Source organism: Trichophyton benhamiae (genome assembly GCF_000151125.1).
Source record: "Trichophyton benhamiae CBS 112371 chromosome Unknown contig01989.5, whole genome shotgun sequence".
Taxonomy (NCBI): domain Eukaryota; kingdom Fungi; phylum Ascomycota; class Eurotiomycetes; order Onygenales; family Arthrodermataceae; genus Trichophyton; species Trichophyton benhamiae.
Genome location: NW_003315112.1, coordinates 402,930 through 429,013, shown reverse-complemented (window position 1 = coordinate 429,013; position 26,084 = coordinate 402,930). Strand labels below are relative to the sequence as shown.

At 49.4% G+C, this 26,084-nt stretch overlaps 10 protein-coding genes across 10 annotated transcripts; 5 read left to right on the top strand and 5 right to left on the bottom strand.

Moving 5' to 3' along the window:
* Positions 1–1,438: 1,438 nt before the first annotated feature.
* ARB_04859 (oxalate decarboxylase, putative) lies at positions 1,439–2,928 on the top strand (the record flags this gene model as incomplete). Its single annotated transcript, XM_003016524.1, has 5 exons — positions 1,439–1,562; positions 1,633–1,871; positions 1,959–2,152; positions 2,208–2,550; positions 2,614–2,928. 5 exons carry the CDS (start codon positions 1,439–1,441, stop codon positions 2,926–2,928), a joined length of 1,215 nt encoding a protein of 404 aa, XP_003016570.1.
* Positions 2,929–5,190: 2,262 nt separating this feature from the next.
* Positions 5,191–6,831, bottom strand: ARB_04858 (uncharacterized protein; the record flags this gene model as incomplete). The annotated part of the gene is made up of 1 exon (XM_003016523.1): positions 5,191–6,831. The coding sequence occupies one exon, from the start codon at positions 6,829–6,831 to the stop codon at positions 5,191–5,193; it is 1,641 nt and encodes a 546-aa protein (XP_003016569.1).
* Positions 6,832–7,203: 372 nt separating this feature from the next.
* Positions 7,204–7,425, bottom strand: ARB_04857 (uncharacterized protein; the record flags this gene model as incomplete). The annotated part of the gene is made up of 1 exon (XM_003016522.1): positions 7,204–7,425. The coding sequence occupies one exon, from the start codon at positions 7,423–7,425 to the stop codon at positions 7,204–7,206; it is 222 nt and encodes a 73-aa protein (XP_003016568.1).
* A 4,077-nt stretch (positions 7,426–11,502) lies between these two features.
* ARB_04856 (uncharacterized protein) lies at positions 11,503–13,580 on the top strand (the record flags this gene model as incomplete). Its single annotated transcript, XM_003016521.1, has 5 exons — positions 11,503–11,536; positions 11,722–11,759; positions 11,873–12,794; positions 12,860–13,074; positions 13,173–13,580. 5 exons carry the CDS (start codon positions 11,503–11,505, stop codon positions 13,578–13,580), a joined length of 1,617 nt encoding a protein of 538 aa, XP_003016567.1.
* Positions 13,581–14,042: 462 nt separating this feature from the next.
* On the bottom strand, positions 14,043–15,226 carry ARB_04855 (uncharacterized protein; the record flags this gene model as incomplete). The annotated part of the gene is made up of 5 exons (XM_003016520.1): positions 14,043–14,282; positions 14,361–14,535; positions 14,604–14,910; positions 15,004–15,127; positions 15,191–15,226. 5 exons carry the CDS (start codon positions 15,224–15,226, stop codon positions 14,043–14,045), a joined length of 882 nt encoding a protein of 293 aa, XP_003016566.1.
* Positions 15,227–15,517: 291 nt separating this feature from the next.
* ARB_04854 (uncharacterized protein) lies at positions 15,518–16,087 on the top strand (the record flags this gene model as incomplete). The annotated part of the gene is made up of 1 exon (XM_003016519.1): positions 15,518–16,087. The coding sequence occupies one exon, from the start codon at positions 15,518–15,520 to the stop codon at positions 16,085–16,087; it is 570 nt and encodes a 189-aa protein (XP_003016565.1).
* A 340-nt stretch (positions 16,088–16,427) lies between these two features.
* ARB_04853 (DUF726 domain protein) lies at positions 16,428–18,710 on the top strand (the record flags this gene model as incomplete). Its single annotated transcript, XM_003016518.1, has 1 exon — positions 16,428–18,710. One exon carries the CDS (start codon positions 16,428–16,430, stop codon positions 18,708–18,710), a length of 2,283 nt encoding a protein of 760 aa, XP_003016564.1.
* A 1,202-nt stretch (positions 18,711–19,912) lies between these two features.
* Positions 19,913–20,554, bottom strand: ARB_04852 (hemolysin-III family protein; the record flags this gene model as incomplete). Its single annotated transcript, XM_003016517.1, has 1 exon — positions 19,913–20,554. One exon carries the CDS (start codon positions 20,552–20,554, stop codon positions 19,913–19,915), a length of 642 nt encoding a protein of 213 aa, XP_003016563.1.
* Positions 20,555–21,411: 857 nt separating this feature from the next.
* On the bottom strand, positions 21,412–23,939 carry ARB_04851 (uncharacterized protein; the record flags this gene model as incomplete). The annotated part of the gene is made up of 2 exons (XM_003016516.1): positions 21,412–23,771; positions 23,822–23,939. 2 exons carry the CDS (start codon positions 23,937–23,939, stop codon positions 21,412–21,414), a joined length of 2,478 nt encoding a protein of 825 aa, XP_003016562.1.
* Positions 23,940–24,304: 365 nt separating this feature from the next.
* Positions 24,305–25,994, top strand: ARB_04850 (uncharacterized protein; the record flags this gene model as incomplete). Its single annotated transcript, XM_003016515.1, has 2 exons — positions 24,305–24,961; positions 25,026–25,994. The coding sequence occupies 2 exons, from the start codon at positions 24,305–24,307 to the stop codon at positions 25,992–25,994; spliced, it is 1,626 nt and encodes a 541-aa protein (XP_003016561.1).
* Between the last annotated feature and the right edge of the window lie 90 nt (positions 25,995–26,084).

Genomic DNA, 26,084 nt, shown 5'->3' with positions numbered 1-26,084 from the left:
TTTGTCAGTCATGTTCTCGCGAGCGCAAACGCTCGTTCCCTAAACGGAAAATAGGCGTAACACTACCTTTGGGGAGCTGATCATGATTCATTATTTTCCTCAGTCAAACATATACGGAGCCGTCCTCTTACAGACGGAGAAGCGGAGTTTGGGTCTTTGTGGTAAGTGTAGACGCGGGAGACGATCATAGTTATCCTTACGCATCTGCTTTCTACCTCTGACGCCTGAAGATATGCCCTTGGCCGAAACTGGCTTATTCTGATTGACTCGATTTCCATCAATATCCAAGTCGGTTGGAGCACATCACACGTAGGTAAAAATCAGGCATCACCATCCTTCCAGAAGCCAGAGAAGGCCCTTGAGCAACCTCCAAGGTCGTGGCATCCCATCACGTGGAGTCGTAACCTCGTTGCAAATCAAACTGAGATTGTTGTCCGAGACGACTGTGGTGGAGGCTAAGTCCCTGGCTTAGCGTGCTATCTATAGCCCGCTCGCCAACCATGTGGAGGAACCTCTCCAGCAAAATGTGGAACCGAAATTGAATGGGATAAAGTTGAAACAGCAGACTTTTTAAAGCTTGAGCCTAACGACCCCGCCACATACTTCTATGTAAGCCGAGTCTGCCACCCCCGTACGGGTACCCCTACTTTATCCCCATGGGATGCAAAAAAAGGCAAAAAGAAGCAAAGTGATTAAAAAAAGCAAAGGTGTATAGAAGGAACATCTTCAAAAAAAATAAAACAAAAAAGGCACCCAAAAGGATTGCATTGCAAAAGAAAAAAAAAAGCAACAAACTTCAACAGGGTCCGAAATAGAGCTCCATGCTCCAATTTTTTCTTTCTGGCTGATTTAATGAGACAAACACTAGGTGTCTCATACGATTCTTCCTCGCAACGAAGTTGCTCTTGAATGTCCTTGGTCTTCCTTAGCACTCGGGTTCTTCCTTTTTCCCTGGCTATCTTTGCTTTTCCCTTCGATCTTTTGGCCTTCTCTCGGCCGCTCTGGGCCAAAAGGTGTGAGTAGCGTTTCCGCGGGCCGACATACTGTTTCAATCTGACCACCAGAGACCAAGAACGGTATTGGTAGAGGAACCAGGGTGGAGAGGGGGGAGCGTAGCTAGGCGCATGATAGGCCCTGCCTGGCGGATACCAGTGGCCTTAGCCTTAGCCACGTTCAATACGGAGGCTAAATATATATATTTATCTTCCTTCCACTGTCAACAGATTTTACATAAATAACCACTCCTCCAGCCCGTCAACAACAGTTCTGTAGATCAGAATTCATATCCACTCCTTTTGAGGATAACAAGTTATCCAACCTCCTTCCAACCACCCATCGACCGTCGGGGGTTCAAACGGGGGATTTCATATCCTTTGCGTTGACGCAATTCAAAAAGTTGGGAGAGTCTTCCGCACCGCAAATACATAACGCACAAAAAATGAAGTACAGCGCAGTGTTGGTGGCCGCGCTTGCTGCCATAGCAGATGCTACCATCCCCATTCCCAAGGGCGGAGTTCCTGGCCAACCTATCCAGGAGAGCGGAAAGGGAGCTGTCTTTTCTGGTATGATATTTCACCCTTCACCTCCCTTACCAATGTTACAGAAGGTCATTTTACTCATTTCGAATGTCAGGTGGTACCAACAATCAGCTTGACCTCCAGAATCCAAGCAATATCGGCGGTCAGCCAGCTACTGATAATGGTCTTGTTCCCAACATGAAATGGAGTTTCTCCCTATCCAAGACACGAATGTTGTATGGCGGTTGGATCCGTGAGCAGGTCATTCAGGATCTACCAACCAGTCATGACATCGCGGGTGCCCAGGTCCATTTGATCAAGGGTGGTATCCGACAGATGCACTGGCACAGAGTTGTATGTTTAACACATCTCCACCTTTCGTCCTTTTTTTCTGCAAAATGGATCAGACGACAATTGTATACTGAGACTTTTATCTTCTAGGCTGAATGGGCCTACATCTACGCTGGTTCATTCCTAATATCTGCCGTCACTGAGGATGGCCAGTTCCAGCTTGACAAGCTTGGAGTTGGTGACATGTACTACTTCCCCAAGGGAGCTGCTCACTCTCTCCAGGGTCTCGAGGACGAGAACGAGATTTTACTGATTTTCGATGACGGTGACTTCGACCGTGTCGGGTATGCTTTTGAACTATCCCTTAATGTTAATCGCACGCGACTAACTGCTTCTTAGAACCACCTTCATGGTTGCCGACTGGATTTCGCACACACCAAAGGACGTTCTGGCCAAGAACTTCGGTGTCCCACCCAGTACCTTTGACAAGACCTACAACCCCGACCTCGCCCTCATCAACTCCACCATTAGCACCAAAACTGTCGAAGGTGGCAATGGCGCTCTCACTGGCAACAGCTCCTACACCTTCCACATCTCCAATGCTCCAGAGATCCAGGTTCCCGGTGGTGGTGGTACTATCCAAGTGGTTGACTCTAAGAACTTCCCTGTCTCCAAGACCATTGCTTGTGCTGTCGTCCGCCTAAAGCCTGGTGGCATGCGCGAGCTTCACTGGCACCCAACTGTAAGCTTTCCTTTACATGCTTTTATCCTCAATTTTCATCTCATCTAACCGTTTATCGTACAGGCTGAGGAGTGGCTCTACTTCCACAGCGGAAATGCCCGTGCTACTGTCTATATCGGTGGTGGTCTTGCCCGAACCTTCGACTTCACCGCTGGTGATGCCGGTGTTTTCCCAGACAACTCTGGCCATTATATCGAGAACACCTCCGAGACCGAGGAGCTTATCTACCTTGAGCTCTATAAGGCCGACCGTGTCGCTGACGTCTCCCTCAGCCAATGGCTCGCCCTTACCCCTTCAGACATCGCTGCTGCCGCCATCAATGTACCAATTGAGGTCATTGAGCAGATCAAGAAGGAAAAGCAGTACATCGTTTCCTAAACGTGACACACGCGGAGGTGCAGGCACCTCAGACTACCCTCTGAGAACAAACACCTTCATTTTTACTTCTCTGTAATTTTTTTTATCAACCCTTCTCTCTCTCATACCCGCCACCTGTCCGGCCTGGATACACTAATGACTACACTCTCACCCCTCCCTCGATGGTTTCTTTTCTCTGACATATCTTGCCTGCACATAAGCTGTTCGTCATCTGCTGGTACAACCTCTTTCCATTTTCCTCTGCCTATATATATATCCTTTCTGTTCATGTTACGTCTATTAGATCTGCACATAGCCGACCTCCTGTCTTCTCGTCTATATATCTCTGAGCGATTTACATACGCTCTCCATCTCCTTACCTGTCTTTTTCTTTTTATTTTTAGAACCAAAACGAGAAAAAATTCACAAAAATACTCAAAAACAGAATGTTCCAAATGTTCAGTACATAGAATCAAATTACCATGTCTTACCATTCGAGAGACCAAATCTTGTCTTTCAACGGCGCATACAAAGCAAACCATGGACACGCCCCTTTTCAGCTCCCAAAGGCACATGGCCTTCTCCTTTTTTTTTTTACCTTTCTTTTTCGTACGAACAAGCTCTGCACTATCCTGCAACCTTCCTGTCGAAAAGTGCGGTGTACATATACAAGCTCTGCTATCTTCCGGCTTCGATGCTCGGCAGCAGAGGCAAAGTACCCGGGACCTCCGTGTACTTGATGGAGGCGCATATCACCCGTCAGCCTTGTTGTCCATAACGCCCCGTCAAACACGCAGCTTTCCCGTCCCATGACGAAGCTGCATCTATCAAAAAACACGAAGGGACAGCAAAAAGCAAAAGAAAGCACGCCGACTACTCCCACACGGTCATCGCGAAACGGAGGACCTCCGTTGGGTACGACGTGTTCCTCCCAGCCTCAAGGGAAAGCCGAACGATTGTATCTATTTCTGGCTACGGGATCGCGGTACCCAATAGCAAAGTCGAGAGCAAAGCTGCCTCGTATATCAAGATCCCACGTCTCCATCGGCCTGTCTCCAGGCTCCTCCTCCCGCTGGGGATCGGGGCCATCCAGCTGTCTCTGTCTCAAGGCGGAGTCGCATTTATTAGCAGCCGCACCAGACCAGAGTAAGGCCAGGCAGCAAACCAGAGGGCAGCTCCTCGTCCTGCCTTGCTGGGTTACAGCTCGATATTCTCCGCTGTTAATCCTCTGCTGACCTTGCCACCGAAACTCTCTCGCGGCTGAGGAGACCAGACAGACACAAATAATGAACTGCCGGGCCATGCACCTCCTAACTCCGTTTAATTGACGGAGGCCTCCTCCAGGACCCGAATATCAAGGATCACGGACAGCTTCTCGGCTCATGCTGACTGCAGGAGGCCATGCAAGAGATGCCGAGTGTACATCAGCGTACATCAGCGTGTACATGGATGGATGTGTGTGCGTGTGTGCGTGTCTGCAGTGCTTACTCTGTATATAACCATCCCAGGAACAAGGATAGGCGTGGAAATGCATACATATAAGGCGTCGAGAGACAACAATGCCGTTACGTTACGAGAAAGCAACTCGTTGATGTGCCGGGCTAGGATTATATGCGTGATGTCCCCGGTTTACACCCATCCACAAGGAAACGGTGCTTATCTTTTCAAATCCGTCGAGGAAGAGCAAGACAGAGCAAGCATGTAAGGGAAAAATACGAACTGAAAGCAGCATGCGATGGCAGGAGGTTGGTTGCAGACCAATACATATGGCATGGCAGCGCTGGGATCTGTTGATGGTGGCCTGAGAGGCCTGACCCACACACAGTTAATACTTCTGGGACAAGATCATTCTGGCTCAACGATCAATTTATGATAGAAACAACTAGTTATATGGTGTTTAGTTAATAAGTAGAGAATAAGTATGAAGTAACTATGGTCGACACCCTCGAACTCCTCATAAACGATCCATCCAAACATGTACCCGGCATCCCAGCGTCATCGAACACGTTAACTGTTCAAGCATCAAGCATCTGTAAAATCTGTAACCCCTTCTTCCTCCTTCGCTTCCCCACACTTCACTACTTCGTCCGGCCGAAAATCATACTTAACCCTGTCATGATCGAACATCAACATAAAAAAAAAACATGGTAGGAGATATAAAAAGAAACATGTGTCAAAGCAAGTATCAAAAAGTTGCAGATATTCACGGCAAACCTCGGGGACTTGCATCTCTTTCCCCTTCCCTTCTCACCTTCTCATCCCTACCTATGGGACCGCGGTCCCTCACAAACCCTTCCACCGTGCCCAGCCCGCAGCTTTAATTTCCTTCGATTTTGAAGGTTGATGGCCTCCTTTGTTCTTGGACGGGGATGATTCACTCTCATCTGGGATGAGGTCACCGCCCCTCCCTTCTTCTGCAACTTTCCCACTGACCTCGCGACGGCGGCCAACTCCCAAGCCGGCTAGATAATTTCCGTACCCTGGTGAGCCGGAACCTAGATCTGGGCCAAGATCGATGCCAGTGTTGCTAACAACTCGTCCTTTGCGGTCAGTCTCACCTTTGCCGACGTGCGACTCAAAGTTGTCATCAGCGTCATCAGTCTCCCCTCGGAGAGACTCGTAAGCTGACACTCGGCCGCTCTTACGTCTCCAACGGGATGACAGTTTCTTGTTGCTACCAGGGGACGGAGTGTTCTTTGCAAGTTCCCCGTACGAGCGTGACTTACTACCAGGCGTAGCTTTGGAAGGGGTGGCAGATGGGTTTGGAAGGTTGGAAAGCACCTCACGACGGACATCGCTTCGAGAAGCTTCCTTGCTCTCTTCCTCTGGATCCAATGGGCGGGGGGTTGGCGGATTCATGGACAGTGGATTCACCTCCAGACCAGAATTGTGATTGAACTGCTCAGTTTTGCCTTTGGAATAATAACGCTCGCCCTGGCTTTGTTGATATCCGAACATATTGTCTGATTCGTTGGGATTAAGGATTGCCTCGTCTTCGTCGTCGTCGTCGTCGTCATCTACGGCAGCGTATACTCCTCGGTGTCGCAGAACGGTACCGCTTCGTTGAATCAGATCATCATCTCCCTCGAAATTATCGTCCCAGATTGCATCTTCATTGTCCAGCGCTGGGTTACCGACAGAATCTCTGAATGGCGAAGCCCCTTGAGCATTCAGCTCAGGCGATGGAGGATTTGAAGGATACGCCTCCCAGTTAGAAGATACACTTGGACCACGGTTCTGGATATCTACAGACGATGGCCGGGATTGTGCGGTGGAAGGCGGAGTATGGAAAACAGCGGACTGAGGCCTGGATGATCCGTTTCCTCTTCCCCTAACGGTGGTGCGGGAAATGGGTGTTTTGGGACGACTAGATTCCTCATACTGGCGAACCTGTTGGCTTGGAAGATCAGAACGCGAGTGACGGTGCGACTTAGCAGAGTAGTATGACGACCGGTCATCTCCCTGCTTCTGGGGCTGGGTGGTGCCTGTGAGAGTCACTCCGGAATCGGTCCTTGTGTGCGCAAATGGCACCGTGCGAGTAGCTGGCAGGATGGTGTTGTATGGATCCGTCTCAGACGAGCCAATTGTGCTTTGGCTAAGATGCTTCTCGGCTATCTCAGATCTGGTGCGCTTATGCGGACGGGCAGTTAAGTTATCTTCCAACGGGTTCATGTCTGGTGGCAACTTGGTTATCTTGCGGAACACCACCGCCAGATAGATATCCACAATCAACGACGCCAGATGGAATCCACCAACTGTCGTGGCAATGAGAAACGTAGCATAGATGATCTTCGCATTGGCATTGTCGTCACTAAACAGTGTCTTCCAACCATAACTCTTCGATTCATGTTCCGTTCGCGAGATTAAGGCAGTGAATACGTAGAAAGGAATCAGACCAGCGTCCAGAACTGCTGCAAAGAGCATGTAACTTGCCGTGGAACCAGGCGTACGGGAGGTCGCAGATCGACAAAGATGGAAAACTGCGTAGATCGTGTGCACCATTGAAACCGCGGGCTAGTTATTTGATTGTTAGGCGGTGGACGATAAAACGTTGAATATATGTATATAAGAAAGTAGTATCAACCTACCCCTATCCGGAGAATCCATGCTACCTGAGTTGTCGTGTTGTTGATACAGATAACGCAGAAGAGCATTCCCATAACCCCAATGAGAGTCAAAGCTCGCAAAATGAGCTGGAAAATTCGAGCATACTTGACGTATTTCTTAACATTCGGGCTCATATTTGTGATGGGTTTTCTTCCGGTTGGAAGGACCGCGTACTAGCAGGCTCAGATGTTAGATTTCTTCCAGGCTGAAACATATAAACGGCAGAGCAATGTTAGTTACCGAGTCTGGATGCTGGTTGAAGTTGACCAAGGGCCCATCTTTCTTTGGCTTCTGCGGCCGAGGCGCCCAGCTGTTCAGCGTAACAGCCTTGGGGTTGAAGTCGGCAACCTGTGCGGACTTGGGATAGAGAGATGGCGGGTCGTAGAGAAACGGCGGCTCGATCTTCCCCATGGCCACTGCTGTAAAGTTGCAAGCATATACTAAGGAATGTCTGACTGTAGAGATGCTGGTGCCGTTGTTTGTTGAAACAACATGGCTGTTGTCTTCAAGAGCGCGGGCCGAGCAAAAACACAGCTGTCAGGATTGTTGCCACGGCAACAAGCGCCTCGTCCGCTCGCTCCCAGCCTCAACGTTTAGCCGCGCGACTAGCGTTGCAACTAGCTCGACAGGCATCTGGTCGTCCGCGAAATGGGCATCCATCTCGACCCTGCAGTGCTATGAGATGATGGCGACGGCGATGGCGATGTTGTTGGCGATGTTGCTCTGTGGGCGGTCGTCGGATTAAGCTTAACTTATCAGATCGAGTTGGCTAAAAGTGTTATTCAACGACGGTTATTCCAACGTCCGCCGTCCGCCTCAGCACTACTACTACTACTACTACTACTACTACTACTAGTGTACCACTACTGGTTTACAACTAGTGTTACAAAAGACACAATACTCCGTAGTCGCCTGGATACTCAGTACCTTGCTGGTCTCTGCCAATATTGGCTATATTTAGAGGCGCACAGCTGGTCCTCGGAAGTGGAGATGCTGGAGACACTGGAGATGCTGGAGAAATCGACCACCGCACGGAAACGGCCTGGAGAAGCCAACGAGAGGACGGACCCGGAAGACCTCGTTGGAGTGCGCTGTAACGGTCGTGAGATCTGTGGAGTTTCGCGAACCGATTAGATCCCTTCGACCGTGTCCGCAAGAACGTGTCCGGCTCCATCAGATTGTTCGACGTCGCATTCCTGACCAAGCTCTTCTTCTTGACCGCGTCAGCTCATGTCATTAGTAATTCGTCAGCAAAACCAGTCTAGATGTTTGCCGCAATATATCTTGGGCCTTCCAGAGTTGTTACAGACGATACGTACTCCGTATACATGCATGGCAGCGTGGGAGGAACCCCTTAGCGCTGTTAGAGAATATAGAGACGAGCAAGTACTACGGAGCATGCACATCCCAGAGCCTCAGTTTGCGAGCGGCAACCGCGTGGCAATGATTCGCAGGAGATATTTTGCACTGACGGATTAAGCAAAGGCTTCCCGTGTGATATCATTTACGACGAGCGGGTTGTTCTACCCCATTTGATTGAAACAAACAAGAGTAAAAAAAAAAAAAAAAAAAAAAAAAAAAAAAAAAAAAAAAAAAAAAAAAAAAAAAAAAAAAAAAGAGCCTGGTTTGAGATAGCCAGGAATTTTGACCACAAGTTACCAACACTTCGGTCGAGCATGTCACATCAGTGACTTCTGCGACTGCTCGCCAAATTTTCAACTTTTGAGGCATCGCAGGTTTCAAAGGCAAAGCTTGTTTACATCTGACGTAAGGTCCGTGGACTGGGATAGATGATCTACGAAATCCCAGTCGATATCATCACGCATATAATAACCTCTCTCCTGACAATCTCGGTCACGGCTTGAGACACCACCACGGAATCCCGACCGAAAATAGTGTTAATATCGACCAGGTATCCATTGCTATAGGACCGGGTATGCGGATTAACACAGCAATTTACCGGTTTGAATCCTTGATAGGGAATCGAAAGCAAGGGCCCCCCTACCGGCCAATATACCAGCGATTCAGACCCCTGATGGCACATAGTTTAGTTCGTGGTCAGACCAACAAACTTGGGGTTCGTGTCAAGGAATACAACTGCCAACTACCTTCTAATCGGAAGAAAAAGAGAAGGAAAGGAGAAGCAACAGAGTGAGAAACATGAGGAAGATGCTCGAATAAAGACACGTAAGCTCATCCACCGAGAATACCTTGGTTGAATGTTGAATAGTTGTGAGATTTCAATTCCCAACACATATACGCGCAAACCACTCAATATCTTACAAAATTTGCAACTCCGCCGTTGCGCTGGCCCGGCCGTTGGCTCTCCCGCTATTAGCTGCAAGTCAAGGCCCGACCCTGTTTTATGGAGCAGCCATCTACATCCTTTAAGTATATCGATCGCTAGTTTGTGATTATCGGCCGATTCTGCCTCCATTGACAACTAACCTTCAGGGTATGCCAGAAGATGACCGTTTAAGTACGCATATTATCGAGATCACCCGCAAATCTCTTGGTATATATGCATACGTGACGTGAGTTCCGTGTATCCCATGCGGCCTTGTCTTGTCGCCTGCTGGGCAGGAATCCGGGGAATATGGCCATGTTACAAACATTTCGGAGTCATCCATCTTTTCCGAACCTGTAACACCAGAGGCCAGCGTCGGACTCAAGGGGTTGAAAGCATTGACCTCCCAAGCCTCTCTCGACCGAGTTCAAGTGGGAAACGGCTAACTATTCTGAAAAAATAGGCCCATGTTTTGGTTTTCTGACGTTTGAGCTTCCCAAGGTGGCTGGCCGCTTTTAGGAAAAATAACGATGTTGGGTACTCTGTAGGGAGGGTGGGTTTGGGAGCGAAATCGAACCACTTTTTGGCTTTTCGAGATTGACTCCGAGAAAGAACTTGCATCCTGCACAGTTTATACGGAGACCCCGTGTAACTAACTGTTCTGATGTATGTTTGCACCGAAGTCCCCTGTACGCATCCACACCCACAGGAAAACTCGGGCAGCGGTGGATTTTATTTTTAGAACTTCGGGTAGGATGGCCCTGTTCAGAGGTTTATGCAGCCTGTGATGCATAAATGTATGATTCTGGTTCTGGAGGCTTCATATTCATACGCACACATGGGGTCATAAACAACGGACATATACGCCTGGCTGGGCTGGTTCTATATTCAGCATCCGGATATGCAAGAGGACGGGGGATGGCTAACACCAGCGGAGGATATTTGACGCGAGAGCCTAGAATACATTTTGGTCATGGTTACGTACCAGAATCAATCCCTGGAACAATCGCCTTCCTCTTTGGCAAACGGACAACATCTCAAACAAACCATGTATCAATATCGCAGCGTGAGGGCAGGAATGTAACTAGTCGCATTTCATCCTAGCAGGATGAGCTGTCAGTCGGCTCTGCCGCCAAAAGGATTTCAGACAAACCCTGCACCGCTCCGCTGATCAGCCGGAGTTGAAAGCCTTCCTCGCTGTCTAGCAGCCTCTCTTTTTGTCTGATCCGCTGTCGGCCGCCACAAATCCTTCGTTTGTTGCAAGGAGAACCATTGGACACAACGCCTCAACAATATCTGCACTGTCCCTTTTCATCTTTGAGCAAGCACCTTGCTATATGCTGTGAGAGACTCTTGCCCGCTGGACGGGCGGCTCCCTACAGCTCGTTCGCTCGCTTCTGCCCTCACGGCGGCCTGACTGCTTGAAGTTCTGTCTCGCAACTCAGCAACGGCATGATATTGACTTGACCACTGTCAAAATAGTTACTCTTCTGTCAGCCAAAGGGGAGCCAATGAAGAATCTCTCCTCCACTCATGATATTCGACTCTCAATATTTCAAAATTCACTGCGCCAAGTCGTTAATTAACCAGTTAACTAACTTAGTCGACAGCAACGAGACTAATTAGCTAGCTAGTTAGCTGCTGGATGGCGGCAGGCAGGCGACAGCATGTCAGGAGTAACGAAAGACGGCCCTGCAATGATAAGTATTTTTTTTTTTTGCCCTATCCCGTACATGAGGTCGCCTTCGAGTCATGCACAGCCGATGCCATTCGTTGATTTCCTCCAAAGGCCCGGAGCGTCCCTGTTCTCCGGCGCAGCAACACTGTATTTAACCTACAAACTAACTTGACTAGTTAGCTCGCGGAACCAAATTCTAGCCTCCTCTTGAAATTTTTTTTCCCTCCCTGACTCCCTTTGATATTTGTTACATTCACTCATAGCGCGTATATTGATTCACTGCAACGGAACAGTGAATAAAATGGTCAGTGAAAGACAGCTCTTCCCGGCTTAGTATTTTCTTTCAGTCTTGCTTTTGCCCGTTTGCTCGATTTTTACCTGTCCTGCTCCCTTGATCGCACAGTATACTTTCTCCTCGTCTTCAGCAATAGCCGGTTGATTTAGAGAGATATCGTGTATTATTCCACCATTATGCTAAGAACAAACTCTACTAAAAAGGCCTTTACGTGCTTTTACTGGGTAAATGGAGGCTGCAAACACAGCGCCGACCAATGCAAGTTCGTCCATGAATATACCGATCGGGTTGCTAAGCCGCCAAAGCCCCCTCGATATGGTGAGAAAAGAAAAAGACAAGGAACCCCCCTATAGCTCTCCCATCCGGCGGCTTGTTTATGCAGTTTTTCTCACTGTCTTTTAGCATCAGCGTGGCGAGAGGACAGGCCTGAGACGAAGAATCTTATAGATCTGCTGTCTGCTGGAAGCGAGACCAGCGATTCAAAGGTATTGTTGACAGCGCATCAAGTGATGTTTACCCCCCTTTCCATGTAAACAGATGATTGAAATGAAAGCATTCTCACACCATGGCGGGAACCATTCTTTTTCGGCATATTTAGGAGCTTGACTCGGTTGATACCTCTAATCAGACTGCTGAGGCTACCCGGCCTTCGCAGATTGTGTGTCGGGCGATTGAGTCCGGACACGACTATGACCTTATCAAAGAGCTTCTCACAAATTACTCCCAGTCGGGGGGCGGTGATACCATCTCGCCCGAAGAGAAACTGGACATATTGCTGTCGGTCATAGCATGTAGCCGGACGGACCTTGTTGACCTGGTCATTGAGAATGGAGCAGATCCCAACGGGAGGGTGCACAATTCTGAGATCCCCTTGCTCGCATCAGCCATATTGAACAGAAACTCAACTTCAGTCTCGATTGTCAAGTTGCTTTTGGCCGCGGGCGCTGATCCAAATTCGATTCCCAAGTCTCTTTGGGAACACGGAGTCTTCACATACCAGAGCCCTGAACCAGACGATGGTGATGAGCTCATGGATTCTGGATTGAAAGCGTTGAAAGATACCCTTGAAGAAAGCGTCAACGTTTCAGTCAGACACTCTCTTTTCCAGGCTACTAGGACTTTACCGCCTCTCCCGGCAAGCATTGAGATGTACCTACTGCCGTTTGTCAAGAGAATAACGCGCGCAGAACATTTGTTGATTGGACAGAGAACCGCGATTAAATGGGTGAGGATGTTTATAATCATGAAGTTCATGACACGAACAAACTCTCCCTTGGTTATGGCGTTTGTTGGGCCAGCCGGCCATGGCAAGTCCAGCCTTGCCAAAGAACTGGGTACGTTCATACCAATCTCCAGCCTACAGAGGGTAGATCCGGATCCAGGTGAAGGTGAAGATGAAGAACTGTCGAACGACACAAGCCCTACAAACGCACCCGGTGAGCTGGAAGTTATCTTTGTTGACAAGGGCGATAAAAACGAGTATCAGCGGCTACTCTCCTTTTTAGAAGGAGAAGATGCATGTGAGTGGTTTTGATACGGTGCTCCTGTTGATGTATAACTGACCCATGGCTAATCATGTCTATAGGGTACTACTTAAGTGAGGGAGAGAAGGTTATAATTGACCGATCAAATACCTTGTGTATCATTGCTGCTTCTAGTGGAGAGGACAAGGTAATGGAATATTATGACCTCAACTCGAGAGAGCTCGAGGTAGAGCTTGCAGACACAGCAAACTGGGAGTCTCGCCTACACCGCGAACTAGAACTTTTCGTTGCGAATGACCTAGAAAAGGAGATAGGAGTAAGGACCGATCAGCCCAATATTACCTCCCCCCCCCCCCCCCCCCCCCCCCCGTATCTGGATGTCTGATCAAAATGCTTACTAGCGAAATAATTTAGACTTCTCTCGCAGGGCATGTATCATGCTACATTCCGTTCACCCCATTCTCCAAGACGGAAGCAGCCGTTCTCGCACACTCATATCTCCTAAAGGCCACTGATAGCCTGGCTGAGTTCCATGACTCCCTACATCATGCCAAACTGGGCGAATCAGACAATGTCACATTCATCCTGGACGCCCAAGTTGAAGCTTGTGACAACCTGGCCACGACGGTCTACGTTATCAAACTTGGTGCTCGCTCCATCGAGCAAGGGGTATTCAAAGCCGTTCAATCCCAGATGGTACAGCATTACCTGAAATCCGATTTGCTGAAGGAGAACCGTGGCCAGGGTGAAAGTGCAGGCAATGCTGGAGATAGGTGTGTCACTATTACTGTAGGAGAAGATTTTGCTATTAGGCTGGAGTGAAGAGATGGAAATGAGGGAAGGAAAGCAGGTAAAAATAGTTCTGGGATGGTAATCGAGCATTATGCATGGTATCACGGTAATGTCTAGGACTCTCTAGTTTAAATTTTAATATTTGGATGATGCTTTGTTTTTTTTTTGTTTTTTTTTTTTTTTTTTACGGAAGCAATTGGGAATTAATCGAAAAATCGGTTGACGCAAGTAAGATCGAGGTGACTAGGAAAAGAACCTCTAGGGCTGGGATAGCCACCAGAGACATGCATGTCTACCACCCCTTGTACCATGATATCAGAGCATGATTAAAGCTTAAGAAGACAAGCACCATATGTCCAGGGCAGTATATTAAGATAAGACAGCATAAATTAGCCATTTAGGAAGCGAAATTTGTGGACATGGAGGGCATATATTGATGACTTCATTAAAAAAAAAAAAGAACAAGGAAATGGTAATATCAACATGTATATCCTAAGAGAAGTCTTCCCCTGTTTCCTCGATATTATTTTTTATTCGGAGGAATATCGCCGTCTTCCACTTGTCTAGCTTGCTCAACTGATCGTATTCGTAGAGTCTATCTCCAAAGGCATCCGTGTCTCCCTGCTCAACGGCCTGAGTTAGGTCAGTGAGGAGTGCAAACTCTCGTGTGCCTTGGAACGAGTTGTCGAGTTCACAGTAACTTTGGAGAGCACGGTTAGTAGCAACAAGGTCCTGTCAGGGGGGTGGTCCATTCGTCAGCTATATTGAACTGCAGCTGTTGGCAGGGTAGGAGGATACATAATACGATACCTTTGAGGCGAGGTGGCACATGGTAGCTTTCATGAAGTATTCCTTTACGGACCACTTCATCAAGTTATTGTTGATTGATGACTTGGCCACTTTCTCGAAATTGGCAACTGCTTTGGCGTAATCGCCCTTTAAAGCAGCGAGGTCTGCAACCTTAAGGAAATGCTTGTTGGCGAGACTGATTGTAGGATGTTAGAGAGTTAGTTGAACCCCGGTACATATAGATACGAGGAAGCGAGCACATACGCTTCGGCATTATCGCCCTCGAACCACTCGGCTGCCTTCTCATAAGCTGCAAGAGCTCTGGTCTCGTCTCCGATTTCAACCTCGTACACCTCGGCGAGGTTCTGCTGGTGAGACGCAGCTCGTCTGAAGTTTCCGGTACTAATGTAGTGTTGTATAGCCGTTTGAAGCACTCTGGCAGCGTCCTCTGGGTCACTCTTCCGGTATACCTTGAAGGCCTCTGTGAGTGTGTTTGCGGCGTCTCCTGGCTCGTTCAGGTTCAACGTAAATATAGCAGCAGCCTTCTCAAATGCAGCTCCCGCCTCCTTGTCTATCAAAGTTCAACCGTTAGCGGGCTTCTCTCTGCTGGCTGTGTACTGGACGGGCTGTTTGTATACAAAAGTACAACGTGGGGGAGACGGACTCATTTTTTGTACTCTAAAGCAGTTTGCGGCCTGTGTGTATAGATCTGCGGCATTCTCGAACTTCTCTGTCTTGTTTCCAAAGAAACTGAAGCCTCCGGAAGCGCTCTGGAGGGCTTTGTCTGCCTAAACAGTGAGTGTTAGCAGGCGTAGACGCCGTCTCTTTCGCGGGGTATTCTGGCCACATACCTTCTGCAGAAGCACCCGGGGATCCTGTTCCGACATTTCTGCAGCTTTCTCTGGTCTCTTTCTGAGCTGTACAAGCCTTCGGTATGTCCTCTCGTGGCAAACGCGATGTTGTTCTGGTGAAGAGCTGAGTCCGTCTGTGCCTGGTGGTTGCTAGTTAAAAAAGGACCAGCAAAGCCGCCGGGCGAAGTTTGGGGTGACGTTTTTGGCCAAGCCTCGCCGGACTCTCTGGATCTTTTTTCTCAGCCATCAACTCGCAAAACACAACACAACACGGCTCTCTTATCCACGGACTCGCTGCACTGACGGTGATTAATATATGCAATTACGATGGCGGCATGTCCAATGCTCCGAAGAGCCCTGATACGGGCCAATTGGCTGGTCAAGAGCCCTGCAGCTGGCCCAGCCTACTACTCAACCGCAGCGCCTACGGACGTGAGCGCGCTCCTCTCAAAGCCAACGTGGTCCGTCAAGTCGCTTCTGCCTGCTTCTCAACAAGAAGACGATGCCGGGATCTCGCCGAAGCAGCTCAGACACCTGCTTCGACTCGCAGCTCTCCCACAGCCCGCCTCGCAGGCCGAAGAGGCCGAGATGCTCAAGACGTTGGCGTCACAGATACATTTCGTGAAAGAGATACAGCAGGTCGACACCACGGGCGTGACTCCGCTGCGCAGCATACGTGACGAAACCGCCGACGCTCAGCAGGAGAATACAATCGATCTGGCTCTGTTAAAGTCCGCGTTGGAGCGGGAGGAATTCGTCGGCCGGACCAGGCGCATTCGTCGTAAACCTGCCGAGAAACTAGAAAAACCAGACGGCGAGACGTGGGATGGAGACGCCCTCAAGGCCGCCAGCAAGACCATGGGCCGCTACTTCGTCGTCCAGACCGGCTCTGGCTAGGTTCTTCTCTCCGTCCTCGCCGTCGCTGTCGACCTCGTTCTCATCTCGCGGCTGCTGTGACCTACACGTGACGTCACGTGCTATCAAGATGGCGACGCTGCGAACGGTGTCACTTTCTCTGAGACAAGCTGCAGGAAGCCGGCAGCGCCCTGGACGCCCTGGAAGTCTTGAAGATCCCTGGAAAACGAGCGTGACTCGGTGAGGCTCTGGGGGAGGAGGGCGCTTGGAAGGAAAAAAACCGGGTTTTCCCTCTTCTTTTTACGAGTGATCATCGCCGAAAAAGCATTCATTGCCAAAACCCAAAGCTTGTTGGTACCTATAAGTATAACGTCTTTCTATGATGGCTAGCTACGATACAGGAGCTGGCGGCCAGCATGCACATCAGCAGCCAGGAGATAGCTCCCAGGCGCGCTCCCAGGATATTCGTGAGGCCCTGAGCGATTCGCAGTGCTGTGACCTTATCGACCTCATTCTCAACACTGCGGATTGCATGGAAGACTTGCTCTGCCCCCGTGCGGAGCCAGAAATGAAGGGGAGCCTGTCTCGTGGGAGTGCATTGGACAGTGGAAAGGAAGACGTCGACCTCCTTGGCGACGAGACGGGTCAGCCACAGCATCCCAAAAGACCTGTGAGGTCAGCTACCACGGTTGCGGCGATAAAAGCGGAAGCGGAGGCGTCTCGACACTTCGGCTCGTGGAGAGATGCAGTCTTAGCCAGAGTTAGGCAGGCTCTTCAGGACCCGAATGGGAGAGCACCTCTGAAACCTAGGCAAGCCCAGCGGTCTTTGATTGATCTGGATGAAGGTGGTCCTGGACAACAGGACTGTGCGCTACAAGAACTACCCAGTGAAACGAAGGATCTGATTGTCAATTCCCTCCTCCTGATATTACTCAGTCTGGAACACTATAACGCACATTCACGCGTTCTTCTTGTCAGAGTGGCCTTGCAACTCGGCCTACAAGTTGCAGATGTGTCAGAGCATGAGATGAAAGTCGCCCATGTGCTTCTGGACAGTGTGAAGGAGATGAACCATGCCGAAGAAGAGCTGAAGCGCAGAGCAGATCAGAGCAAGATCAGCCGGAGATGGAAAGTTGGGCTTGCATCTGTGGCTGGCGCGGCGCTTATTGGGGTGACTGGAGGCCTTGCTGCACCATTAGTCGCCGCTGGCGTCGGAACTATCCTGGGCGGCTTAGGACTTGGGGCAACTGTTGCTGCTGGATATCTTGGTGCTGTTGCCGGTAGTTCTATCATTATCGGTGGACTGTTTGGTGCTTATGGTGCCAAAATGTCTGGGAGGATGATGGATCGCTACGCAAGAGAGGTAGAAGACTTTGCCTTTCTACCTCTTGGTTCTACTCCAAAACCTGCCTCGGAGCCAACAGAAACAAGACCCCCGTCTTCTGACAACAGACTCAGGGTAACTGTTGGAATCAGCGGCTGGCTTACCGAAGGGAAGGACGTGGTGGAACCCTGGCGAGTTCTTGGCCCCGATTCAGACGTTTTTGCTCTTCGATGGGAGCTGCAGGCTCTCCTACGATTAGGCAGCTCCCTGACGACCTTCGTTAGGAATACTGCTTGGACAGTTGCTGGAAGAACCGTACTTAGCAAAACAGCTCTTGCTCCCGTCGTAGGAGCAGTAATGCTCCCCGTCACCCTCTCGAAAATTTCATACATCCTCGACAACCCTTTCAATGTCGCCAAAGTACGTGCGGACAAGGCAGGTCAGATCCTCGCAGACGCCCTTATCAACAAAGCTCAGGGCGAGAGATCGGTCACTCTAATAGGATACTCACTCGGAGCCCGCGTCATTTTCTCCTGCCTCATCGCCCTTGCAAAGCGACGGGCATTCGGTCTAGTAGAGTCTGCCATTTTGATCGGCTCTCCTACCCCGTCTACCACTTCCCACTGGCGACTGATGCGATCCGTTGTCAGCGGCAGGCTTGTCAACGTCTATTCGGAAAACGATGGAATTCTCCAGTTCCTCTACCGCGCAAACAGCATGCAGCTTGACATTGCCGGTCTTGAAGCTATATCTGATATCCAAGGCGTGGAGAACTACGACGTCACAGGTATCGTCAGTGGTCATTTACAGTATCAGTTTTCAATTGGCAAGATACTGCAGCGGATCGGGTTTGATCATCTAGATGAACGTGAGATACAGAGACAGGAGCATAAGCTTGAAATTAACGAGGAGGAGATGAAGAACCTTGAGGAGGAGAGGATTGCTACCGCTAGAGCTGCCCAGACATCAGGTACTAGTACCAAGAAGGCTACCACTAAGGTACAGGAGCGTCAACCAAGGACTAGACCTAGCGTGGAGGTTACATCTGGTACTCTCTCTGGGGCTGCCACTGCCACTGCCACTACTGGTATCGCAGCTACTGCAGGCACTGCTGTCGATGGGGCAGATGGTGACCACGCTGACGATACGGATGACGAGGCACCCACCGGGATAATGATGGTTGACAATGATGATATTGAACCTGACGGCTCGTCAGACACGAATGAATGTCCGTATCCCGACATTGAACCTGAACAGTTAGAGCGGGATATTGAAGAAATGACCAGGCAGCAGCTTCTGAATGCTAGAATGGACGGTATCCAACTTGAAGATAACCATTAATTGTCCTCCTACGACTACGACAGTGTCAGAAATAGCATAGAGATAAACTCTAGGTAATTAGATCGATAATAATATCTATTCTTTCAAATTATATTGATGCCTCGTCTGCCACCTCGCCGGCTATCAATTATCATCCATAATATAAGGAGGCTCACTCTGATAGCCGATCCATTCAGCGGCGAAGAAATGCAACTGCCGCGTTTGCCACGGCATGTCAAGGTCCCATAGCTCAGTTGGTTAGAGCGTCGTACTAATATGAAGTTAATGCGAAGGTCGAGAGTTCGACCCTCTCTGGGACCATCATAGGCTCTTATATGGTGCCTTTTTTTTTTTGTCCATTTCCAGGCAAATTTTTTGCTTGTTGGAAATATATATTCGGGGCTCTTTAGGCTTTTCGCACTTTTTTTTATGTTCTATCTAGGGCCTGCATCGTCCTTCCTGTTCGAGATAGCTTAGCGAAAATCTTAACCACAGCAGGCTGCTAATGATATCAGAGTTGTTAAAATATACTCACTCCAACCAGCTCTTCAGGACCATCTGCATCCAACCATGGCGGGTATTTTATTTCTTCCTCTACCTTCACTCAGTGTGGATAATTTTTACCCAGCCAGTGATTGAGGTCTATGTAGCAGACTTATCTCAGTGTGGTATTTATAGTCATAGGCGCTCCAGATGCCGATAACCTGCGATATAGTGGCCAGCACGACCAAGACGTGGAATATCTGATGCGAATTGAACCAAATATCGAATTTCCCTGGTCTCAGAGACTCCGGGATGCGGGTCTGAATATCTCGAAAACATCACAAGCCCAAGACATGTAACCGTATCCTGGGCCAGGGACTTGTCCGCCCGCTTTCCCCTCCCCCCACCCTACATGGGTCAGGCAAGAAGGGAAAGCGACGGAGATGTCCCCATAGCGTGAACTGAGGTTAGAAAAGAATGCAAAATCACGCAAGTAATATTAAGGAGGACGAGAAGTGGAAGATTGCTCACCACAAAGAAGGCGACCCCAATTATGTGCAACAGACCTTCGAGGAGGTAGTACGGGAGCCCGCCGTGTTCCATCATTTCCTCAAGGCCATAAAGTATGATGGCATGCATCAGGGGTGCGAGTGAAGACAATCCGGTGCAGATAAATGTCCACGCACGAAAGGTTCGGTACTCCTCACCTTCGAATTTCGGGTGGAATAATATCATGCATGTTAAGGAACTGAACACAAATGCCTAAAGAGCCTGATATAAGCTAGGTGTCCTCGTCGTAAGGGTAAGGAAGAGCTTACACTTGTCCAGTAAATAGCCCACAACACTGTGTCGCTATAAAACACCACATAAGTACCGGAGATGATGTCACCGAAGATCAGCCCTGCAATTCCCATATAGTCGGCACGCAGGCATGCCTTGGCCACCTTCTCGGAGTGGCTCATGAATGTGTGGAACAATGTCGAGCAGCTCATACACATGATGGCAGTCAGCAGGAAGAGTGAAAAGACTGCTTTATCTGCCACCGGAGCTTCAGGGTAGAGGGTCTCGAAGTGCCGGAAAACAAAAACCTCTGCAGCGGCAAATCCAATGGCGGGGATAAGATGGGTGTAGATGTTAACGGTCTCATTGTGGAGGTAGAACCAGCTGTAGAAGCAACGGGCGGTCGAATTGCATGGAACTCGGTAGCCAGTCAAGATATAATTGCTTTCTCCCAGCCAATGCGGTACCTCCTTGTTGGAGAGCGTGAGGGCGCTATGCTCCTGGCTTTTCCTAGGTAGAAGAGGCGGAGTTTCGTCTAGATCAACTCGTGGAGGCCGTGAAGCGACGAAACCGCGCGAACGAAGGGCGGGTAATACCGTCATCTTCCTCCAGCCGATGAATAGACTAGCTAATCCTAGGTCAATTTGGCGTGTATAGTTAACGATAGCGCTAATAATATAACTAGTTAGCAGTAGGAGGCTCAATCCCGTCCCAGGAACGAAAGGATCAAACTGGAGACAGGCCTGGAAGGGATATCAGGAGATAAGCAGAGGCAAAGAGAGAGCAGAGGTTTATTATATATTCACCCAGCTCCTTGAGCTGGAATATAAGACGCAGACGCCGGGCAGGGGTTCCGCCTTCCTGCACGCATGGCAGGGCAGGAAAAGAAAAACAGAGCAGGATATAGAGCAACGAAAAGAGCGGATAGCATCGCATCCGCTGGCTATATATCGAAGGGAGGATATATAAAGAGACGCGCCAGCGCTCCGGTCCTTGCGGGTGAGGGAACAGCTGCGGAAGGATTGAGAACAAGTCCCACTAGGCGCAGGCAAGGATAGCAGAGCTGCAGCTTTCAGCCCGTGGTTTGATGCCCGAAGCTTGTTGGCTGCGGCCCAGCAGTTTCTGGCCGGCCAGAACAACCAGACGAGCATCTCGGTGGGACTGGAGTGAAGACGGCATTTCGGTAGTCGGCGATGTTGGTATTTGCTGAAGTCGAAGTCTGACGCTGAAGATGAAGACGGCGTTGAGCAGTCATGTGATAGTTATTGAATGCACTATGGATGGACGTAAAAGGGGGTGGAAAGATCAGACGAAAAGAAGATGAACGGACAAAAAGGAAGATTCTATTGATATCGAATCGAGTATCTAAACCTTTGGCGTTGTATCATTGCTCATTATAATGTTAAACATCCCAAGAAACTGCCATTAACCGGTGGACCTGTCCATAACTTTTCACCCCTTAACCAAGAGCGTCCCATTCCACAGCCTTCCGGGGAAAGATTCGCTTGTACAAGCTGATTCCAATAGAATCTTGCGGGTTGATCTTTGCATCAAACGTGGCCTTGAAGTAGCCGTGGGTTCCCAGACTCTCTTTGATGTAGCCAGTGCGGCCACGTCGGGTCCAGAGCTGCAGGGCTTTGAACCAGGCAATGTCCTCTGCATTGAAGAACATGTAGCGGACAGTGACCAGCTTCTTGTGGATTTTGTACGGGTGGCCGGTGAGGATGACTCGCTTGGCTACCACGCGAGAGTGGTCTGGGGCCATAGATGTCCCAGTGCCGACGAGCTCCAGGGCACCGGGCTTGGTGTTGGCTTCGTCGCTTCCATCGAGGACTTCCGGGTCAGCCACAGACGTGCGTTTGAAGATCAGTACGGGGATGGAGCCCCAGGATACAGGGCCGATGAAGGTAGCTACTGCATTGCGGCCAGGGTGGATGAATCTATCAAACTTGTGAACATTATTGGGCGTTGTCCCTGCGGAGGAGAAAATGGGTTTGACGAGCAGTCGACGAGGGCCGCATTGGAAAATCAGCTCTTCCTTTGATTTGATGGGTGCCTCCACCGTGGAGTTTAGGGTCATGTTGATATTGACAACCGCATGTTTGTGCTCGTGACGCAACAGGGAGAAGAGAGATAGCGGGGATGGGTTACGTTGCTGCAGGCCCATTGGGACAGCTCGGAGATGTACGCGCACTTTGGTTCCGGGCTTTGCGCCACCAACAAGAGCCTCCCGTATACACTGGTTACGTGCTCCTTTGTAATCTGGTACCTGCAGCAGACGGCGCCAGTCCTCTGGTTCGTGTGCCCGGTCCTCCTCGGTTTCCCACTTGCTAGTCTTGAGGCTCCTCAAACCACGATATCGGGCCAGACGCTCTCTTGCTAATGTGTTAGGATGGAGCTCAATCTCGTCTGGGAACTCGAGGTCCTCCTGAGCCTCGCTCTTCTTGCTGGCTCGGTACTCCTCTATCTGTTTGGCTTCTTCCTCTGGAGATGGATCTAGGAACATCTCGGACTGCGGGTATTCGGTACCGCCACCTTCAGTCATGGCATCTCTATTATCAGGGAAAACACCATCCTCAGGCCGGCCTTCTTCCATATCCATCATCTCCTCATCATCATCATGCTCTTCGTCCATGAGATCAGACCCCGAGTCAGAAAAGTCATCAAGATACCAGGCTGATTGGTACTTTGATGTACCACGGGGTATTCTCTTAGGCACCTCGTATGCCGTTGGTTCATCTTCATCTGAAAAATAATGGTGATCGTCAAGCAGTACACCTTTTCTCTCCTGCCCAAGTATTGAAGGGGTATCATCTGTCATGAACACTTCCTCGGGAGCTACCGTAGTAAGATCCTCAGCATCTTCGGTCGGTTCATCCAAAACTTCCTCATTCACGGTATCATCAATATTCATTGCATCCTCCTTCTTGCGCGACGGAGGCGGTACTTTAGTGATTGATGATACCTGGAAATCTCCCCAAGTTGGGATGTGTACCAATCGATCCGCCTTGAGACCTTTCCCTCGAACTACACCGGTAATCACAACGTCACCTGTTTCATGAGCTGAAGAAGCAGGCCATTCTACATTCTCGATCAACATCCAACTTCGATCATCCCTCCAATGGATACCCTTGGGAGTGGCAGTACAAAGGCCGCGAATGACGTTCGAACAATCCTGTCTAGAGTCGAGAGAGTGGACTTTATCAAGGCTAGGGAAGTATCGTGTTAGTGAGGACTTTAGTGATGTTACAACTTGTGTCCTCTTCTTCGGTGTTGGTATTATCTCAAGTCTCTGATAGGTATAAATGTCAGTTTCATTGCCTAGGCTGCTAGAATGAATACTACATACCTGTACAAGTGCCATGACATTGGAGATACCCTGGCCTTCTACAGCCTTGAGAAGTAACTGGGCCGTTTCGTCCAATGCTTCCGCATCAGAAGAAACCACAAACACAACGAAATCAGCCAGCCGACATACATCCAATGCGCTGATCAAATCCCTCGTAGCGGGGATATATGTAATACTCTGCTTGAACCGGTCAATGCGTACTCGGCATATGCCACTGTAACTTTCGCTATCGGGCACATCAACGCTCTGGTTGAGCCGTAGCACTGCCGCGTCCAAGTCCACCCCCTCTGAAACTGGTATGACTGCCACATGCCTGGGAGCGCCATGCTGCCCGGAAAATATGCTGACGGCCTCAGACTTCGCCTTAGACTTCAGTCTCTTCTTCTGCTCGGCCTGGTTTCGTCTCTGCATTTTCGACATGAGCTGCTGGTGGGGGGTCTTTCGGCTGCCCCTCTCGATCTCGATTTTTCCTAATTGACTGTCAGCTGGTATCATCACACTACCCCAATGCGCTACACACCTTTAGAGAGATCTTTCAGAGCGCCCTTGGTCATATGCTTGGACTTGAAGACTTTGTTCGCCTTTTTCGTTGTGTTCCGGTGGTGGTGCTGCTCGGTTGGCACCGCCATGGGGGCCATCTTGCCTGGCCCTGAGCCCTTGAATCTAAACGGTAGCGAGTCCAGCTTGGGCAATCCACTGCAGAGAGAGATGTATCAAGTCTATAACCGTCTTTTCTCCTCGTCTTCGCTTCTCGTCTTTCTTCGTCGTCACAAAAAAACATAAAAATATAAAAAAATAATTTCTGTGTAAAAGATAAGATCACGTGAGATCTTATCTTTTCTGTGGGCGAAATCTTGGCGCTATTTTTATTTTCTAATTTTTTTTCTTTTTTAGTTGAATTGAAAGCTCGAAATGATATAAAAGGAAGACGGAAAGATTCAGACAGCCTTTATTGTTATATCTCAAAGGTGTGGGCTGAGTTGCTGCTGGTGCTGCGGTAGCCATGGCCATGGAGGTCGCTAAAGCGAAAAAAGACGCCGCAAAGCGGTCAAAGGCGGACGTTGCAGCAGACCGCGAAGCCAGGAAGCAGTTCGCCGAAGCGCAAGAGACATACGGACGGGGCAAGCAGGTCGCAGTGAAGTCTGTCAGGGACAAGAAACTACGGAGTAACCTGAAGAGCCTCGAGACCAAGTACAAGAATGCGATTCTCCAGGCGAAGGACTCGGAGCTGCTCCTTGAGAACGAGGCAGGATTCATCGAGGCTGAGGGAGAGCTTGAACGGACATATAAAGTACGACAAGATGAGATAAAAGAGAATGTCGGCATTGAAGTCGCGAAGAACGGATTTGAACTGAAGTTGGAAGATCTGGGGCCGTACAAGGCGGACTACACCCGCAATGGACGGAAGCTTCTGCTGGCTGGGAGAAAAGGCCATGTTGCTACGATGGACTGGAGAGAAGGCAAGCTGGGTTGCGAGTTACAACTTGGTGAGACGGTGAGAGATGCGAGGTGGCTACATAACGACCAGTTCTTTGCGGTTGCGCAGAAGAAATACGTTTATATATACGATCATTCTGGCGTTGAGATACATTGTCTGAACAAGCATGTTGAGCCAACACATCTTGAATTCCTACCATATCACTTCCTTCTCGCTAGTGCGGTACGTTTATCTTGGATCTTGATTTATGTTCTTTTTCCTGTGCTAATTATAATGCGCTATATAGGGGATGAGCGGGTTTTTGAAATACACAGACACCTCGACCGGCCAACTGGTCGCTGAAATACCAACTCGAAAGGGAAGTCCGACCTCCCTATGCCAGAACCCTCATAATGCCATCTTACATGTTGGGCATCAGAATGGAACCGTCAGCTTGTGGTCTCCAAATTCGCAGACCGCATTGGTGAAAGCTCTAGTTCACCGTGGCCCGGTACGGTCAGTCGCTGTGGATAAACAAGGCCGGTACATGGTATCAACAGGCCAGGACCAGAAAATGGCTGTATGGGATATCCGAATGTTTAAGGAGGTACATTCATACTACGTGCATCAACCTGGTTCGACGGTGGCTATTAGTGATCGAGGCCTAACGGGAGTTGGCTGGGGAACTCAGGTCAGTGTGTGGAAGGGGTTATTTCAAGCCGCCCGGGAAGATCAGGAGAAGGTCAAGAGTCCTTACATGGCATGGGGAGGTGACGGACAGCGTGTTGAGGGCATACGATGGTGTCCATATGAGGATGTGCTCGGCATAGCGCACGACAAGGGCTTCTCAAGCATGATTGTACCTGGGGCCGGCGAACCTAACTTTGACGCAATGGAAGCCAACCCTTACGAAACTACCAAGCAGCGACAAGAGGCTGAAGTCAAGTCTTTGTTAACGAAGTTACAGCCTGAGATGATCTCTCTCAATCCTGATTTCGTTGGCAATCTTGATTTGACTAGTGACAAGGCTCGACGGGAAGCCAGAGACCTGGATAAGAAGAAGGAAGATATTGCTGAAAAACTAAAGAATCGTGGCCGAGGACGAAATAGTGCCTTAAGGAAGTATCTTCGAAAACGAGGAGGCAAGAATATCATAGATGAAAACAGGCTGAAGGTCGAGGCTATGAGAAGGGAACAGAACGAGAGATTGAAGGAGAAACGCCGCAGGGAGAGAGAGGCCTTGGGCCCGGCACTAGAGAGGTTCGTGAAGAAGTAGACTCCTCTTCTCCTTCGATTCTTTGCTTGTCTGCTTGTTTCTTTGAAAAAAATAATACCCATGGGTTTATAATGCTTGTACATTTGTCAT